The 19,774-nt window shown below is 41.8% G+C and overlaps 1 protein-coding gene across 1 annotated transcript; it reads right to left on the reverse strand.

The window, feature by feature from the left end:
• Window positions 1–3,407: 3,407 nt before the first annotated feature.
• Window positions 3,408–7,222, reverse strand: LOC121778531 (probable cation transporter HKT7). Its single transcript, XM_042175904.1, has 3 exons — window positions 6,144–7,222; window positions 4,625–4,852; window positions 3,408–3,866 (listed from the first exon to the last, which is right to left on the reverse strand). Exons 1-3 carry the CDS (start codon window positions 7,163–7,165, stop codon window positions 3,683–3,685), a joined length of 1,434 nt encoding a protein of 477 aa, XP_042031838.1. The 5' UTR covers window positions 7,166–7,222; the 3' UTR covers window positions 3,408–3,682.
• Window positions 7,223–19,774: the final 12,552 nt, after the last annotated feature.

The raw sequence follows: 19,774 nt of genomic DNA on the forward strand, positions 1-19,774 counted from the left end.
ACATTCGTAACAACCTTTTTTAATGATGATAACCGTTGTCAGTAATTCATCAATAAATTTTGCTGATGGGCTAGGTCGATATTTTGTAAGATTTTTATTGAAACATCATATCCACGAGTAAATCGCTCTAAACTTTAATTATTGAAACATTTATTTTGGTTTAATGATGGAAATCCCGTCTATAATCAATGGTTCTTTTATAGTATAGCTCCTTTGGCTTGGGATGCATATTTCTTTATTTGATGAGTGTTTGCTAAGCGTTTAGGGCTCAGAGATAGAAACTCGAAATGCTTGTCGTGTAGGATCCCAAAATCCCAATACCTCTTTCTCGATCTAATCTTTAAATGTTGAACAGCATATTTTGACGTGCTTTGTCTATTTCATTAGCTCCTGTGATGAACATTTATGTTTGGGTTAATATAGTAGTGCTAGTGCAGCTTATTTGTCCAACAATTAATCAATTTTATTGATCACTAGCATTTGATTGAGATGTATTTGGTGCGTGTGGGCTGGAGTCCATATCCACTTTTCCAATGCCAGCAAATTAAATTAGGAGAGTCCAATTACAAAATAGTAATTAGTAATAAAAAAAAGTTGTAACAAAAGTTTGAAAGTGAGAGGTTAGTGGTTTCTAATAAATTACCAGTTTATTTATTATATTAAAATTAAAATAGTTTGTGAAGCCAAAAAAAAATAGTAATTGCACATATACAAAAGACCATAACATAGTGTTTTCTAAATAAACCCCAAAACTAGGAAAACTATAGTACATAAAAACTATTCAATCTACAAGACTATAATGTAATATGCATACTAGTCAAGATTATTGGCGGAGCCAAGAGTGGTTATTATTTGATATTTTATACACCGAGCTCATTTTTTAAATATATTTGAAACTCGACTTATAGTCTTGAATGACGATTTCTGCATTCGTCACTGTTTATAACAACATCCATGCTTGCCCTCTGTAGAAAACAATAAATCGAGACATATTGAATGAGATTGAGAGAGAAAATGATCTATTATTGATCACACACAAATTATGTTTTTACAAAAGAGAAGGGAAGCTATATATAGCAACCGGAAAGCTGAACAAAGCTAACAAAAGTAACAAAAACTAACTAACTAATCCAAGCTGACTCATTGCTGACTAGGATCCAGCTGGCCAACGGTCATGTGAAGATATTTTGCCACATCTCATCTTCATAATCATGCACATCAGCTTTTCATCCACGTATATCGACATCTCACTCATGCATGCAACGTAGCCATCTTGCTGAGGAGTTTCAACACAAGAGTGTTGTACAACAGTTCCAAAGGCTGTATAGAGAGAGGGGATATTGAATTCAGGAGCATTGTTAAATCTAATGGCTTTTATTTTTCTGGAAAATTGAGTGAGAATGGTATTGAAGAACTGATTTAGGATGGTATTCACATCTGATTTTGTCTGCATCAAAAATGTCCAGACAAATCTTGAGCAATCATCAACAATTGTAAGAAAGTATTTGGATCCTTGATGCGTGCTTGGGGAAAAAGGACCCCAAACATCACAATGAATGAGATCAAAAGGATACTTAGCAACACTTACAGAAGACTGGAAAGGTAAATGTTGTTGTTTTGCAAGAGGACAAATATCACACAAAGAATGACTTTTATTGGAAAAAGGAAGAGTTCCTGACATAGCTTTTAGTTTGTTGTAAGATAAGTGTCCTAATCTTTTATGCCAAACATCAATGCTAATGACATAGTTGACATTCAAAGAAAGATAATGAGCATAATGACCTTGAGTGACTTCTTGCTCAGAATTCACATCTAGTGTGTATAGGTTTCCCAATCTTCTTCCCTTCCCAATCACAATTGCCTGAGAAGCTTCCTGGATTTCAATTGAATCATGAGTAAAAATCACATTACAAGACATGGAGCCAGTTAATGAGCTCACAGAAATTAGATTGAAGGAAAAAGAAGGAACATGTAAAACTGAATGAAGAGTAATAGATGGTGTGAGAGAGACGGTTCCAATATGAGTTATAGAAGTTGTGTTGCCATTTGGCAATTTGACAGAGGCATTTTGGACAAGAGATGAAGAGTTGAAAAGAGATAAGTTGCAACATACATGATGAGTTGCTCCTGTATCTAGGAGCCAAACAGGTGATGGCATAGAAACATTTGCAATGAGAGAATGATATAAAGTAGTACCTATGAAAGGTGGAGATTGTGTAGGTGAAGAGGTATTTTGTGCGGCTGAAGTGGTAAGTGAAGGGGAACCAGTAGGAAGTTGGCTCTGCAACAAAGTTATCAACTGTTGACACTGATCAAAAGTAGGCATAGCTGATGGAGTGCTAGACTTATCAGCTGACTCTGGAATGTTGTCATCAACAAAATTAACAGACTTAGAAGAATTGTAATCCTTTGAACTCTGATTCGGTTTGAATTTCCCTTTGCCAAAGCTAGGTGGAAAACCATGAAGAGTGTAGCATCTATCAACCGTGTGGTTTGTCTTTCCACAATGAGAACACACTCTGCTTCTGTTGAAGTAAGGTGAAGTAGCATTAGCTGAGTATGGATGCTCACTCACAGATGGTGGTATAGGAGAGTATTTTGGAGATTCACTATATCCTCCAATAGTACGCTGCCTTTCCTCTTGTAAAACCAAAGAGAAAGCCTTAGATAAAGTAGGCAAAGGCACCATTGACAGAATGTGAGAACGAATCTGAGAGTAAGATGCATTCAAGCCAATTCGAAACTGCATAACACACTCTTCTTCCTGATGTTTATGCCATTTTGCTGCACTTTGACATCTACAATTTGTACAAATACACCAGGAGATCGGTTGAGTATGCTTGTACTCATCCCAAACTATACGAAGATTAGTGAAGTAGTTACTGACATCTTCATCTCCTTGAGTCAGAGACATGATTTTCTGTTTGAGCTGATATATGCGAGCAGAATCGCATTGTGAGAATCGATCTCGCAGATCTGACCAGATTTCCTTTGCATCATCTAGATACATGATGCTAGAACAAATCTGAGGTGATAATGAGTTCCTAATCCAGGAAACTACCATACTATTGCATCGAATCCAAGCATGATATAAGAGATCATCATCGGTTGGTTTCAACAAAACACCATTGACAAAAAGCAGTTTATTCTTAGCTAAGAGAGTCGTAGACATAGATCTACTCCAATTGATGTAATTGGAGCCAGTGAGAGGTTGAGATACCAGTTGGAGACCGGGATTGTCGCTCGGGTGAAGGTAAAAAGGATTGGAAATGTCCTCCGCCGGCTGGATCTGATTGCCGCCGCCGCGAGGAGCCATTGAAAAGGTAGAAATTAGAAGTAGAACAACGGAAATATGATGATTTTCACTGATACCATGTAGAAAACAATAAATCGAGACACATTGAATGAGATTGAGAGATAAAATGATCTATTATTGATCACACACAAATCATGTTTTTACAAAGGAGAAGAGAAGCTATATATAGCAACCGAAAAGCTGAACAGAGCTAACAAAAGTAACAAAAACTAACTAACTAATCCAAGCTGACTCATTGCTGACTAGGATCCAGCTCGCCAACGGTCATGTGAAGATATTTTTCCACATCTCATCTTCATAATCATGCACATCAGCTTTTCATCCACGTATATCGACATCTCACTCATGCATGCAACGTAGCCATCTTCAACACCCTCCGTTCATGTTGAATTGGTTCAGTCTACCGAAAAACATTACTATTATGAGGATAATTTTACCTTCATCACTCCATTTTCCGGAAAATCCATACCATTTGTTGACACATTTTGGATCTGCTCTTAGCTGACGATCGCAGCTATAACCAGTTGTGAATCCAACGTTGCCGTAGGCACTGCAAATTGTGGTCATAAATAAATTAGAAATGGAATAATATATATGAAATTTTTTCTGTTATAGGTTTGGTCAAATGTAGAAAAGAACTAGTTAGTTAATGAAATATGACTTTTTTATTGCAAAAGTCCTCTAGAGAACAATAAAAACGGGTCATTTATTATCATTGTAAAAAAGTAAAAAAAAAAGTCTACTCATCATAAATAAATGTCGCACATAATTTGTGACCCTTATACTATATAACTTTTACTGTACGATTTTATTTATAATTTTCCCCTAAGTCTTGAAAGTTAGATATAAAAATATATTATTGTAGATCGCTCCCATCACGGAATAAATTTTAAAGATGGAATTTTTTAAGACAAGTCGAAGATTCTTAAATTTTAATTAATGTGATTTAAAGAATCTTGTGAGATGGGAATAAAATTTTATCTTCGTCTTTACTTGATTTCCAGTTTTCAAGAATATATCTGACCAGAAACTTTTTTAGTAACTTGTGTTTTTTAAAGAAAAATCATGTTTTTGGATCTTTTCAGAAAATAACTACTCCTAAATCTAAAATGGAAGGTGGAAATGCAAAGCTATTTAAAATTCTCTTGTCTTAGTTTTTAAAATAATTATATAGTAAAATCGATGTGTAGTACCCAAATTCATGCGCCACATGATAATAAAATGATCCAGGCCACTCTGTTGTGTGTAAATTCAGATAATATACAGGAAATAAAAAAAGAATGAACAAATTAGCATTAATTTTGTTACCTTATGACTTCTAATGTAATATTGAGCACGCTGAAATTGAGAGGGTCCTCTTTAAGGCTTTTCCTTTCAGTAATGCAAATCAGAATGATAAATATGACAAGATAAGATAGCTGCGAAAATATGAAGGTTTGGATAATTGTATTTCTCCTTCTCTCTTTTCCTTCACATTTTGACGTGATTTGTTCATCCTTCTCAATAGGTAGAAATGATGTATATGGCGGAAGGTACCTATAATATTTTATCAAGATTATCAATATTATAAAATATTGGTGATTATAATGTCTACTTCTTATGACATAAAAGTATTTTAGTTTGTTCAATCTTCAAACAACACTACATTTTATAGATTATACTACTTCCGTCCAAAAAAAAATACAAATACTCCCTCTGTCCCCGTTAATTGTCCAATTTTGCCATTTTCATCCGACTCCTGTTAATTGTCCACTTTCACTTTTACCATAAATGGTAAGTATGCCATACCATCAACTAACTCATTTTACTAACATTTTACTCCGTATTATAAAACTAGTATATAAAAGTGAGACTCATATTCCACTAACCTTTTAAATCCATTTTCCTTTACATTTCTTAAAATCCGTGCTTGATGCAATGTGGACAATTATTAAGTGACGGAGGGAGTACTAGTTTAGATTAGCATGATGACAAGTTTTAATGCAAAGTTGATAAATAGTAAGAGACGGATAGATGAAAAAAATGGTTAAAGAAATTTTGGAAAATGAGACTCGTCCCTTTAAGAGAGAAAAAACTTACTACTGTAAATAGATGAGATTATATTTTGTGGCCAATCCAAAATAATGAAATAAGCCTATTTTTTTTATAAACGGTAATACTAACAATAGTTTAGTTAATACTTTGTGGCAGACAATGATAATAATGATGATTTGTATTTTATTAAGCACAAACTTGAGATATGGACCGTAATACGGTATGACATTAGAGAATATCCACTTATTTCCCTTGTTACCACTTACCATGGGGATCAGGATAAGATAAATAATAACCTTACTAATTAAAATGTGCTCATCATAATAGTGAGGAATAGCTGTGAGAATTTGGAATCATAATCATGTGGAAGTTTCTATTTTCAATCATGCAGCAATTATGGGTTTAATAAAACTAAAATTTTCCAAACCATCGAAAGCAAAGTACGTCCGCCATTAAATGTTCTATTTTTCCTTTTTCGTCCGTCTGCTAATAAATATCCCATTTCATTTTTACCATATTTGGTAACCTACATTCCACTAACTCATTTTACTCACATTTAATTATAAAACCAATATACTAAAATAGGTCCCACATTCCACCAGCTTTTCTACCCACTTACTTCATAAAGTCAAACAATATCTTAAAACCTGTACCGATCAAATATGAGAGATTTAATGACGGACGGAGTGAATATATGAAGGAAAGCTCTATGTCATTGTCAGAATATTTAACCATGTGTAGTAGATTGCGTTTATGTATACATATATTGAAAGAAAGAGAGAGGGAGACTAACATGAGGAGCACGAAAAACACGAGTATGGCGGGGGCGATCGTGGAGAGATCGACGATAGTCTCACCGGCATGCCTAGCGTTAGCGCATTGGAAAAAGATGGCCACCACCTTTTGATATGTATTGAGGCCATCTAAGCCTGCATTGTTCCACTCCATGGACGAGAAAAATGCAAAACCGATGGAAAGAAATCCGAACACCGTAGCAACAAGTAGCACACAGTGCAGCCCGGGGAGCAAGTCCATATATCCTATTTCCATGCCACTACTTCTCAGTAGATATTTTGCCATATTATTTCTTCGACCACTCCACAATACACCTCTCAGGGCTGCAGGGAACAACGTGTTCCCCAACAACAACTGAGGGATGAGAATCAAAAGTAGCCCCGAATACTCCTTGAAAACCACCATATTCTCATTCGTTGGCACAAATCCACAGCTAGCAAAACTAGACACCACTGTGAAAACAACAAAGGTCAATCTCTTGATCCCCTTGTTTCGGACCACATTCTTTGCGCCCGAAACAAGGCCTAGATATATCAGAACTGACGCGATCCCAATAGTCTGCACCACAACAACATATCCCAACACTACCCAACCCAGAAATCGAATAGAATCATACTTGAGAGACTCATCATCAAAATCCTGATGAGACAGGGTCCCTGTCTCATCATGCACTTTGACAACACGGAGTTTCCTAGTCACCTTGAACGCGTTTAAGTGGACTCTGAGCATGGACACGAAGATCTCGCCCCCAACAAACATTAAAAACGTCATGACAACGAGCTGCGCGTTGGAGAAAGCCTCCATTTCCACAGCTGACATGCTCGAGATAGTGGCGGCCGACACAGAGGTGTAGAACAGGTCGATGTTTCGAGGCGTGAAGTCATCGGTTCTTGGCTTCGAAGCCTTGAGAAGTCCGAAACCAACGCAGGAGAGTGAGAGAAGGTAGATAATATATGCAGAAAAGGCATTGATTTTGAAGAGAATGATGCGGTGGCTACAAGACATGAACAACTTGGTCATTCTCGAAAAATTTCTGTAACAAGAAAAGTCCGTCACAATTTTAGAGTCGCTGCCCAGTTTTGTGGGATCAGTTGTACTGAAAAATATGCAGTGGGGATTTATATATATAGAGAGAAAAGTCGTCACGGGAAAATTGACGCATCTAGGCATCAACTTTGTACCCATTGACCCAATTCATAAAATGGAATTAGAACAAAAACATTTAACTTTTCTAAATAGTCTCTGTAACCGAATGACATGCTAATATTAATTTGCTTTTTTTTAAAAAAAAATTTATGAACAAAACTCCAAACAAGGTAATATCGGGATTTGTAATGATACATTATGGTAGCTAAGATACTATTTATATGCCTGAAAAGCATTATTTCATCATACATGAATCAAATCTAACGAGTTATCCTTTTAAAAATGAAAAATGTCCATTATAATGACGGATCCAGAAATTAATTTTTCGTGAGTATTTGAAAATTAAATAATATACATATTTAAATAAAGTATTATTTTTCACAAAAATATAGGATAATTTATAGTATAACGCTATCATTTAGTACTACCTACCATAGTAAGTTATAAAAATATCTCTTGGTATTGCATACAATATAAAAAAGTAAAAATTAAAATCTCATACTACTAACTAGTAAATCATATTTTCAATAATATCACGGTGTTCATTTCCTGAAAACAATACTATTGTTATATAACTAAAAATACAGAATTTTACAAAACTCCGATTTTACTTCCAAGTTCAATTATGAAACATATTATCAATCAAATTATCTAAATATTTATATGCCAAAACATTAATTATATATCAGAATAAATCAAATACTATCTTCACTCCCATTCCATTAAATCCAGAAAACAATTTTTTGAAGATATTCTCAAACATAAAAAGAAAATCCCGGCCTTTTGGGCTACTTTAAGTCTGGAAATTATTATACTACTATAAGTCTGGGCAATTTGCGCTATTTTAAATAAAAAGAAAGTCAAGGAAAAAGAAAGTCAAGGACTAAAATTTGAAGACCAGTTAAATTAAAAACAAGTAGGGTAAGAGCGTCCACTATAAGGTGGACGCGGCTATAGCCGCGAGCGGGGCGGAAGCGGGGCGGTAGGCGCGGCTATTATAGTGGAGGGGGTGTCCGCCGCGAGGGTGGACGCGGCTGGTGGGGGGGAGGGCGGCGGACAAGGCTTCGCCGCGAGTGGGGCGAGGACGCGGCAGTGGGTGTATAGGCGCGGCTATAGCCGCGGCTATTATAGTGGCGGATATCCGCCGCGGCTATAGCCGCATTTTTTGAATTTTTTTTTTCGTTTTTTCATCTATAAATACCACTCCCCTTCATCCCCCACTCTCATTTTCACAAAATCCATACACCCACTTTCTACAAAAACACTCTCTACAAAATGCACCGAGGAGACGACGAATCACCCGACACTGAGGAATCGGGATATGACAGCAATCCATCTCAGCCGTCGGCCCATCATTCGCCGCCATCGGGTATTGGCGGATATGCTTCTCAGCCGTCAGGATTTGGCGGATATGCGGCTCCGTCACAGCCTTGGAGTTGGAATCAATCTCCACCACCGTGGGCATCGAGTCCACCCCTTCCTCCATCTCAGTCGTGGAGATCCTCACCAACGCCGCCCGCTTTACATCGGAATCTGAGTCGTTCCGCTTTTGGAGATTACCGACCCAACCTAGACGCTTCACCTGCCGCGGCCGGGTTCCCCTTTCCAAGCCAGCCAATCTCCGATCACCGAAGCAGATCAAGACGCATTTGATACTATGCTGGGTCTGCTCAGTTCCGGCATCCCAGATACGCCGGCAGCGCGGGTGGAAACACCCGTTCCGACCCGGGGAGGTAGCGGCAGTCAGGGCTCTGGTGGCGGTAGGGGCAGAGGCCCTAGGGGCGGAGGCGGCATTCGTGGCACCGGCAACGTCGGTGGACACTCGGGCAACTGCCCCGGCATTGCGAGTAGCGAGGGCAGTGGCGCCGGCGGTAGCGGTGATCAGCCCGAGCGGTCCAGCCGCGGCAAGCCATACAGCAAAGACGAGAGCATTGCCGTGGCGAAGGCGTGGGATTCTATCACTTCGGACCCCGTGGTGGGTACCGATCAGGAGTCGGGGAGTTTTTGGAGGCGCGTCATGTTGGCATACGAGGAATTGAAGCCCGACGACGCCGAGAAGCGCAACCCAGAACAGATCCGAAAAAAGTTCGGTAGGATACTGCGGGCTACCAAGCTGTTCGCGTCCATATACGAGAACAACCTTCGCAACGCCGAGAGTGGCCGAAGCGTAGCAGATGTTAAGACCCTGTCGGAGGGCCAATACCACAAGACGAGCCAGCCGAAGTTCACCTTGTGGGAGGAGTATCTTGTCCTCGCGGATTGTCCGAAATTCAGGTCGATCGTGGCGAACGAGGTGGAAACAGCTCCTGGCCCGAAGCGCACAAGGCACAACCTTGCCCGGGAATACAGCAGTGGGAGCGGCTCGCACGAGTTCGAGCAGTCCGACGAGCAAGTCGAAGAGCCAGCCGCGACTCACATTAGGCGACGACGGCCCATGGGACAACAGGCCGCTATCCGCAAAGCCAGAGGGGGTAGAAGTGCCTCACGCCAAACGGCGGCCGCGTCCGGATCGCGCATCCCCCAGTCTGCCCCAATCCCACAGCCCACGGTGCAACCCCACGAGGTATTGGCCAATAGCATAGACGTAACGTTGATGCAACAACTGCAAGACGTATGCAGGTCATACGCAGGTGAAACTGACCCGTACGTCAGGAACGTCTACAAGAGGCTCATCAATCGGCTTGAGAGTCGACTGGGGTTGGTTGATAATGCGCCTGGGGATACCGAGGCCGGCAGCAGCGAGAGAGGAGGAGGAGGAGAAGAAGAAGAAGAAGAAGAAGAAGAAGAGGAAGACGAGGAAGCCGACTCCGACACCGAGTAGACGGTGCCGGAGTTTTGTAGTTGTATTTTATTTTAATTACTCGATGTATAATTTTACCGGTTTGCAATACAACGAATATTCGGGCCTAATTACCTCGTATTCTAGTTATTTATACTGCGATTATTTAAATTACACTTGATTGAAACTAAAAAATATTTAAAAATGAAAATTGATTATAAAATTTGGGGGCTATTGGAGTTGTCCACTATAGTGGCGGAAATAGAATTTTGGGGCTATGGACAACAAAATTGGGGCTATGGACAAAAACTGGGGCGGGGCTATTAGGCGTGTCCGCCTTATAGTGGACACCCTAATAGCCGCGGCTAGGTTTGGGGCAGAGGAATGATGTTGTGGGGTCGGCAGCATTACCTAGAAGTTCTCTGGCGTCGGGGTCGGCCGACCCCACCTAGTTTCGCCACTATCAACTTTTATATATGCCATTTATGCATTAAATGACAATGCTCAATATAGTCGAAAAAAAATTTTCCTAGTCAAATATCAAGGTGGCAATCCTATCTGGTATGTCATGCTAATAAATTTTTGACAAATGAAAATATATATAACCCCAATTACAGCTAGATATATAGATTATGGAAACACTCTTAATATAAAAATACAACATTTATTATATGGAAAGAGTGTACACATTCTATGTATAATAAATACACTATACATATAGGTCCATCATTTTATGTAGTTAAAATTATTAAATCATTTTTTCACTAAGTCATCTTAGAATGTCCACAATAGGTGAGCCGCGGCGGTCTACTGCTAGACAAGGGCGAGCCGCGGCGCCTATTGCGCGCCATAGAAAGCCGGCGCGGTGTCCGCCAGATATTTTTGATTTTTTTTTAAAATTTTATCAATAAAATATCTACTTCTAATTCATTTTTTTTCATTCCATTCCATTCTATTTCTTTTTGTCCAATTAATTTTGTTCTGGTCCAATTAAAATACCAACAATTGATAAAATAATGCGATTTGTGGCGTGGCGTGACTGTTATTGGGCTAGACAAGTTTTTGTGGCCGTGGACACGTTTTTGTGGCTAATGGTCATGCCGTTGTGCAATTAGCGTTGACCGTTAGTTTTTTGACCGAACCGTAAAAAAAGGACTACTTCCGCGACATTTTCTTTTGTTATGTACCCGTTTTTAAAAAGTGAATGTTTTGGACCAAATTCGTATTTTGGTCATATGTTTTGGATCAAATTGGTATTTTGGTAATGTGTTTAGGACAAAAATTGACTTTTACTCTATTCCCTCCGTCCCTAAAAATAGTCAACATTTAAAAATATATTTTTTAATGCATAATTGGTAAAGTAAGAGAAAAAATGTTATTAAAGTATTGTTAATAGAGAAAGAGACCTATATCATTAGAGAGAATAAAGTTTTCTTAAATATAATTAGCCTATATACTCTTACATATTATAATGATGGTTTGAACTCAAAATCCATAATTGACTTTAACATTTTATTTGAATTAATAGTGGTTTATTTAATATAAATTTCAATAATATAAATACACCAAAATCTGTGCATCGGCACATGTGTTATACTCCTCCTGTTCCATTTTAACAGTGAAGTTTAATTTATGTACTTGTTTTGCAAAATTAATAGTAATAAATAGTTAAGAAAAAATTAATTAAGAGATCTTTTACATTACTCTTTCTTCACTTTAATTATTTCTTCACTTTAATTATTTATTACGGTGCATTATTTTTAAAAAAAGGGTGCAAAAAGTGAAATACCTCTATTAATCGGAATGAAGGGACTACTAATTAATTATAAACATTCACTGATTATAAATTAATAACATTATAAAACAATATTCATGTTGAAACTTAGAGCATCTCCAATGGCGGACGTCCGGTCGGACATCCGGTCGGACGTCGCGACGGGCGACCGGGATGTCCGCCATTGTGGCATTTAGGGTCGGATACGGACGTCCCGTGAGGACGTCGGGTGTCCTCGGACGTCGGCGCGATGGGCGGGTGGACGTCCGCCATTGTGGCGTCCAGTCGGACGTCCGGTCGGACGTCCCGTTTTTAAATTTTTTTTTTAAAACTCTATATATACGGCTCGTTGAATTTTATTTCATTCGCACCACTTGTGTTAACAAGTTTCTCTCTCTACATCTCTAATTTCAAGTATATCTAGAATGTCTAGTGAAAGTGATAGCGAGAATGAGTTGGAGGTCGCTGTTGAAGGTGCGATAGAGAGGTTGCTACAACAGAGGTCGCAGCGGCGGCAGCAGGCGGCGGTACCTCGGCCGATCCATCGTCGAACTCAAGTACCCCTTGACCACATTGCTGCACATATTCGGTTGTATGCGGACTACTTCGCTCCGCAACCGCGTTTTGGGGAAGCCTTATTCCGACGACGCTTTAGGATGCATAGTCCGCTGTTTCTGCACATCGTGGGTGCTTTAGAGAGAAGATACCTGTATTTTAGGATCAGAGAGGATGCAGCTGGCAAACCCGGACTCACGCCCTTGCAGAAGTGCACTGTCGCAATCAGACAACTGGCGTATGGAGGCGCGGCCGACATGTTTGACGAGTACCTCCACATTGGCGAGTCGACAGCCGTCGAATGTCTGCAGAATTTTTGCGCAGGCGTGAGAGCGATATTCGGGGAGCGGTATCTTCGGAGTCCGAGCCCCGAAGACTGCCAGATGCTGATGGATATGCATGGGTCGGTGCACGGGTTCCCTGGGATGTTGGGCAGCATAGATTGTATGCATTGGGAGTGGAAGAACTGCCCCGCCGCCTGGAAGGGGATGTACACTACCGGCTTCAAAGCCAAGCATCCCACGATGATCCTTGAAGCTGTAGCTGACTACCGGCTGTGGATATGGCATGCTTATTTTGGAGTCGCCGGGTCCAACAACGACATCAACGTTCTCCAGTCGTCGCCCCTGTTCAACGCTCAGTGCAATGGCGTTGGTCCCGCCATCAGTTTCGTCGCCAACGGCAACCAGCATAATATGGGGTACTATTTGGCGGATGGGATATACCTAAACTGGCCCGTCTTTGTGAAGTCAATCAAGCATCCGCTCGGACAAAAGAAGACATACTTTGCGAGCCGTCAAGAAGCAGCGCGCAAGGATGTGGAGCGGGCATTTGGTGTGCTCCAGAGTCGGTGGGCGGTTGTGAAGGGTCCTGCACGGCAGTGGTATATTCCCAACATCGGCGATATCATGTACGCATGTATCATAATGCACAACATGATTATCGAAAATGAAGCTGCGGAACTGACTCAGTGGACCAACGAAGATGATACGGGTGCAGGTCCAAGTCACGGCGTGGCCACCGCGAATGTGAATATGGGGGTACCTCATGGAGAGGTCGCGCGGCTGCGTGCATTTGCCGACATGCGGCAAACAGATGCCCATGTTCGACTTCAGCAGGATATCATCGAAGAGGTTTGGACTCGGAGGGGTTGACGGATAATGTATGAAGTTTTTTTTTATTAGTATGTAATTTTTTTTTTCGAATCATGTATGTTTTTTCCGATGAAGTTGTTAATTTTTCCCGTTCGTATTCTCGGTCAAATTTTATTTCCGTAAATGTTAATTGTTTTATTTGTAACTGTATGATTTTTTTTAATTGCGGGATGTCCTAGTGGGAAGGGCGATGGGAAGGGCGGATTGTGCAGGGGATGTCCTAGTGACGTGGCAGTGGGATGGGAAGCCCTAGTGACGTGGCATGAGGTGTTTTTGGGATGTCCTAGTGGATGTCCTAGTGGGATGTCCGCCCACTGGAGATGCTCTTATATAATGCTTTGTGTCATTTCAAACTTTCACGTGTTTATCGTGAGATCACTATACACAAGATGTCTTATCCAGAACAAACATTCGTAATGGTTTTGGACAAGCAATAGCCTAACCATAGCCTTGTCACAAACTCCTCCTGCCACATCAGCAGTCCTAAAAACTCCTCCCGACACATCATCAAGATAAGCAACTGGACAAGCAATAGCCCAGCCATAGCCTAGCCACAATAAACAAAATTATAAAAATAAATAATTAACAATCACACAAAATACGGAATTAAATTTTTGACATAGATACGAGAATACTCAATAATAATATTAAAAATTTAAAAAGTACATTAATTAAAAAAAAAGTACATTAATTTAAAAAAAATTACATAAATAAAAAAAATCCTCTTCCACACAAGAGCCCCCCACCTCCGCCTCACTCCTCGCCGTTGTCGCCGCTATACGGGACCCCCAAATCTGCGGCATCTGAGCCCGCGTTTGAGGCCCCCACCTATTCCGCGGCAGAGGTTAAATCGGCCCGCATACTCACGAGCATCGCGTGGAGAAAACTCTTCTTCTCGGGGTCGGTTGCCGCCCTCCATTCAGCTAAGACCTTCCACATATGAGAGTGCGTTTGTTGACACGCGAAGAAGGCGAGGTCGGCTGTGCCTGCCTTTGACCAATAGGGCGAGTGCGGAGAGGAAACGCGGGAGGGGACAGGAACTCCTGTGCATCATCGGGGAGGTCGTTGGAACCGCCGCCGCTGCCGCCGTTGTAATCACCGGTATAGTTCAAGCGCTGCTTCTTCGGCCAGCCAGTGTCGACACCTGCCCGAAACTTCTCGGAGTCCATCAGCACCTCGTAGCAGTTCCAGTAGGTGAACTCCTTGTAAAGCCCGGGCATGGGGAACTCTTTCTCCGCCATCCTCCTGCAGTCCTCGTCAGTTTGGCCACTGGACTGTATGCTGAGGGCGTTGGTGTACAAGCCCAACAATCGGGAGACCCCAACCCTAATTCGGTCCCACGCCTTCCTGCACTCCTCCACGCTACGTGGCCTCCGCTCTGGGCAAAATGCCTTGTAGGCTCCTGCTATTTTAGCCCACAAGTTGACGATCCTCTGGATGTTCGAGGTGAGGGGATCATCGCAAACACTCACCCACGCTTTGGACAGCGCGACGTTCTCGGCGTCCGTCCACTTCCTCCATGCCGGGCTGTTGTCACCAGCCGGCTGCGACGACTCGCCGACCACCCTCTTCCCCTTCTTCTTCTTGGGCGCACCCCGACCCCGCCCTACTCTCCCTGTTTGAACGGGAGTGCCCGCATCCCTCAGATCTATTCCCAACTCCTCTAAGGAGAAGGTCTCAAACCCAGTGTACTGCGTCTCCGCTGGGGTTGATGTGTGCGAAGAAGCAGAAATAAAATCAAGACTGGGACGATAGACGTTGTCCCCCCCCCAGCGTCGGCGTCCCCTGCATCCCCCGGGTACCCCGGCATCATCTGCATCCCCGGTACCTCCTGCATCCACCTCCCACGGGTACCGTGGGGGTTTGAGACCCGCTCGTCCCTGGAGTAGGCTCGTTGTTGTGCTCCATTTTGCGTTGTTGCTCTTGTACAAAAAATAAGATAGAGAGAGTACTCGTTATAACAAGTGGTGCAAATGAAAATGACGTGCAAGTCGCGTATATATAGTGTGTTGAAAATTAAATTAAAAAAAAATTCCGCTTGCCGATCGCTCGCTGATCGGGAACCTGCAATGGCGGCCAGCCGATCGGCGAGCGCTTCGACCTGCGCGAGGGAATCGGCGTGCGCTCGCCGTTTTTCTCGCCGATTTGGCGCTCGCCGGCTGCAATGGTTCGTCGAGCGGACCGGCGAGCGCCAGGGATCGGCTAGCCGGTGGGCTCGCCGCCATTGCGGATGCTCTAATTCATTATTGATTGGTCTTAATCATTTATTTGGCATGCCAAAATAGAATTTATGTATGAATATATTCCCGATGCTGTTCATATTCAATTGGCAATTTAAAAAGATTCAAAATTCTGGCTGGAACGGATCATTAATCAACGCGATTACAATTAAAAGCTGAAACTAAGCTTGAGACTCAATCTTTCAAATATGAATAAATGATTTATTCATGCTTTCCAAATTTTCCGAATAATCTTATCCCATAATTATTGAACCGTGTTTTCTACAACTATGACAAGTAGTTATCAAAAGTCAAAACTACTCGCATTATTTTTGAAACTTCATTAAGTTATTTCCATTAAAATTATTCTTTTCGATCCATCCATATCTATATAAAAAAAATTCATTCATTCATATAATTCCTTACATTCCAATGAAAGATACTTAATCCATTCCGCTATAAGGGAAGCATTCCTTTTGAATATAAGATTTTTAAAAATAATTTTTAAAAAGTTAAGTAGTGAGACAATAAAGTAAGAGAGTAAAGTAAAGTAAGGAGGTGAAAATAGAATTATGAGATTGAAGAAATACGTAGGAGTATTTTGTTCAGAAAGAAAATGAATCAGTTCAGGTGGAATGTCAAAAAAAGAATACGAATCACTTGTGATTTAACTGAAAAAGTAATATTTTTACAACAATATATTTTCATATTGATGTGAAAAGAAGGAATTAGATATAGTAGTAATTTTTATAAGGATGAAAAACAAGAGAAATTTAAAAGGAGAATCGCTTTACAATCAAAGTAAACAAATCGAGGAAGAATCGGCAAGTATTACAAAGTTCATATGCCAAACAGGTATAGTTTAAAACCATACCCACTATGGGGCGCCCGATGGCACGCCCGATGACGGCCATCGTCCTCGGGTGCGGACGATGCCTCTATTGTGGGTGCCTGCCATCGTCCGCGTCTTACGCCCACGCCTGATGCATCGTCCGCGGAAGAAGCGAGGACGATGGCCTATCGTCCGCGCCATCGGGCGCCGCATTGTGGGCTAGGCGGACGATGGCATGCGTTTTTTATTTTTTTCTGAATTTTGTCTATTTAAACCTCGTTTCTCATTCACTTGTTCATACGAACATCTCACCTCTCTCATTTCGCTCATCTCTCATATTTCTACCTCTCTCGCATAACAAAATGAACCACGACGACGACACCATTAGTTCTAGTTCCTCGGAGTCAGGTAGTTCGACCTCGGAAGCCTTAGATGCAGCCGTTGAAGAGGCCATGGCGGAATGCTTAGTCGAAATGCAGCGCAAGAGGGCGGCGGCAGCGGAGCAGATCCACAGGCCTATTCGACGTCGGACGTCTGTCCGACGTGACCACGCGGCAGCTCACCAACGTCTGGTTGCAGACTATTTTGTCGATCAACCACGGTGGGGACCGACTGTTTTCCGCCGCCGGTTTAGAATGCCGCGTTACCTTTTTCTCAGCAATGTCCGGATTCACGTGATGAATACATGACGTATCGGGAAGACGGCATTGGCAGACCCGGCCTTACACCGTTGCAAAAGTGCACGACTGCAATCCGTCAGTTGGCCTGCGGTACCAAGACGGACTTCTTCGACGAGTACCTCCACGTAGGGGATACAACAGGCCGTGAGTGCCTGAGGAGATTTTTTAGGGGAGTTTTGGAGGCCTACGGCGACACATATTTGCGCAAGCCGACTGCCACTGATTGCCAGGGCCTGATGAAGATGCACGAGATGGCGCACGGCTTTCCTGGGATGCTAGGGAGCATCGACTGTATGCATTGGCAGTGGAAGAATTGTCTGACGGCGTGGAGAGGCCAATTCACTAGTGGATACAAGGGCAGCCACCCGACGATGATCCTTGAAGCCGTCGCTGACCATCGGCTCTAGATCTGGCATGCTTACTTCGGCATAGCCGGGTCGAACAACGACATTAACGTCCTCAACTCATCCACCCTCTTCACCGAGCAATGCAATGGCAATGGCCCGACCATCGAGTTCACTGCCAACAGATGCCAATACCACATAGGGTACTACTAGGCCGATGGCATGTACCCACGGTAGCCTGTTTTTGTGAAGACGATCAGCTGCCAACTGGTGAGAAGAGGGTTTTATTTGCGCAAAAGCAGAAGTCGGCGCGGAAGGATGTCGAGCGAGCATTTGGTGTGCTCCAAGAACGGTGGGCAATTGTGAAAGGGCCTGCTCGTCTCTGATTCAAGGAAGTCATCGCCGATGTCATGTATGCGTGCATAATCATGCACAACATGATTGTCGAGCATGAATGTGGGAGCATCACCGAGTGGAACGATGATGACGGTGCATATAGCTTGTCCAGCACAGCGACCGAGCCCCCCGCTAGAGGATTACCGCCAGGCTTCAATGAGGTTCTATCTAGACAGGCCTCAATGCGCAACCAACAAGACCATGCTCAGCTCATGAACGACATGATTGAAGAAGTGTGGGCCCGTAACCGCCGTCGCTGAGTTTGCGTATTTTTTTAATTCGTATTGTACTGTATTAATTTTTATAAATGAAATGAAGTTTTTTCCCAATTTTTGTAGTTATTTAAATATTCAATTAAAAAAAATGCATAGGGGGCGCCTTAGAGCGCCCCACTGCAGGTGGGGGTAGGAGGATAAAACTGATGACGTGGCGCGCCTTAGGGCGCTGATAAGACTCATTTCATGCATCGGTTTGAGGGTAAAATGTATGCCACTTGATCGGTTTATTGTGCAAAACAAGTGTTAAATGTGCAGAAATGCCACTTGACCAAGGCAACAAGGCCGAATTTTTCAAGCAAGTACAAAAGGCGATAAAAGGCCAAGAATCGGGGGAGTTGATCAAGGGGGAATGATCAAGCAGTTAGGTGGGGACCGTTGGCTTCTTGAAGAAGAACACGTGAGGAAATGAGATGGATATGGCGCACCATTCTGTTATCAAGGACGACGTTCTAGAAGGGGACACGTGCTAGCTTATGAGATGCAAGGACGGAGCTGAGTCAGGAATCTGTTACTCAAAAGTGTCGTCATTCTAGAAGAAAGGGCACGTAGCAATCAATGAGTCGCTCATTCTCAGCATTAGCGAATATTTCCTGTCAAGATCGTTATCCAGTTGGAGGCCGAATCGAGCTTATAAATAGAGGGTGTGCTGTCACACCTCAACCCCTCTGACGTATACTCTTTTAATAAATAAATCCCTTATCATAAAAGCGATCAATACACGTGTATAATTCATAGAACACTCATATTATATAAGTTCAAACCAACACTTATCCGATACATATTTCAAAATATCATGTAAAGTAGTGGAATCCTCTCACCACTCTATATACTATACATTTATCTACATGCAAAATGATGAGGAAGAGAAGGTTGCCAATATGCGTCAGCAGCCGAACCTGATAACACGTGGAATTCCTATGACCCACGTCAGTCTAAACTTTACTGCTATCTTATTCCTTAAAAATTTAGTGGTTTATATGAGCCACAACTCAGCATATATAAATTTCCACCTTTACTCTCACATGATACAAACATCAAGCATATTCTTTCATCAGTACATATAATCAGAAACAATATATATAACATAATTTAAAAATAAACCATTTCATATTCATATGCATATGCCACTCTATTCAGTTTATTATTCTGTAACAGTCAAGCCTGGTATCTGCCCGGGATTCCTCTATGATTGACCCGTAGGTCCCATTATGATTTGGACTCATAGGTCCTTCTGTATTTGGACTCATAGGTCCCTCTATATTTGGACACATAGGTCCCTCAATATTTGGACTCATAGGTCCCTCTGTAATTTCAGATCCAGTACAAGGCTGTCACAGATCCTCTTTAATCAAATGATTCATGTACTTTCAATACATTATGTAAAACATCAATTACATATTTTTATCATATAATTCATTTACAACATCATATCCATTGCACCGATCACATATCCATATCATATTCCACCATCT

The sequence above is a fragment of the Salvia splendens genome, chromosome 19, assembly GCF_004379255.2.
Source record: "Salvia splendens isolate huo1 chromosome 19, SspV2, whole genome shotgun sequence".
Classification (NCBI taxonomy): domain Eukaryota; kingdom Viridiplantae; phylum Streptophyta; class Magnoliopsida; order Lamiales; family Lamiaceae; genus Salvia; species Salvia splendens.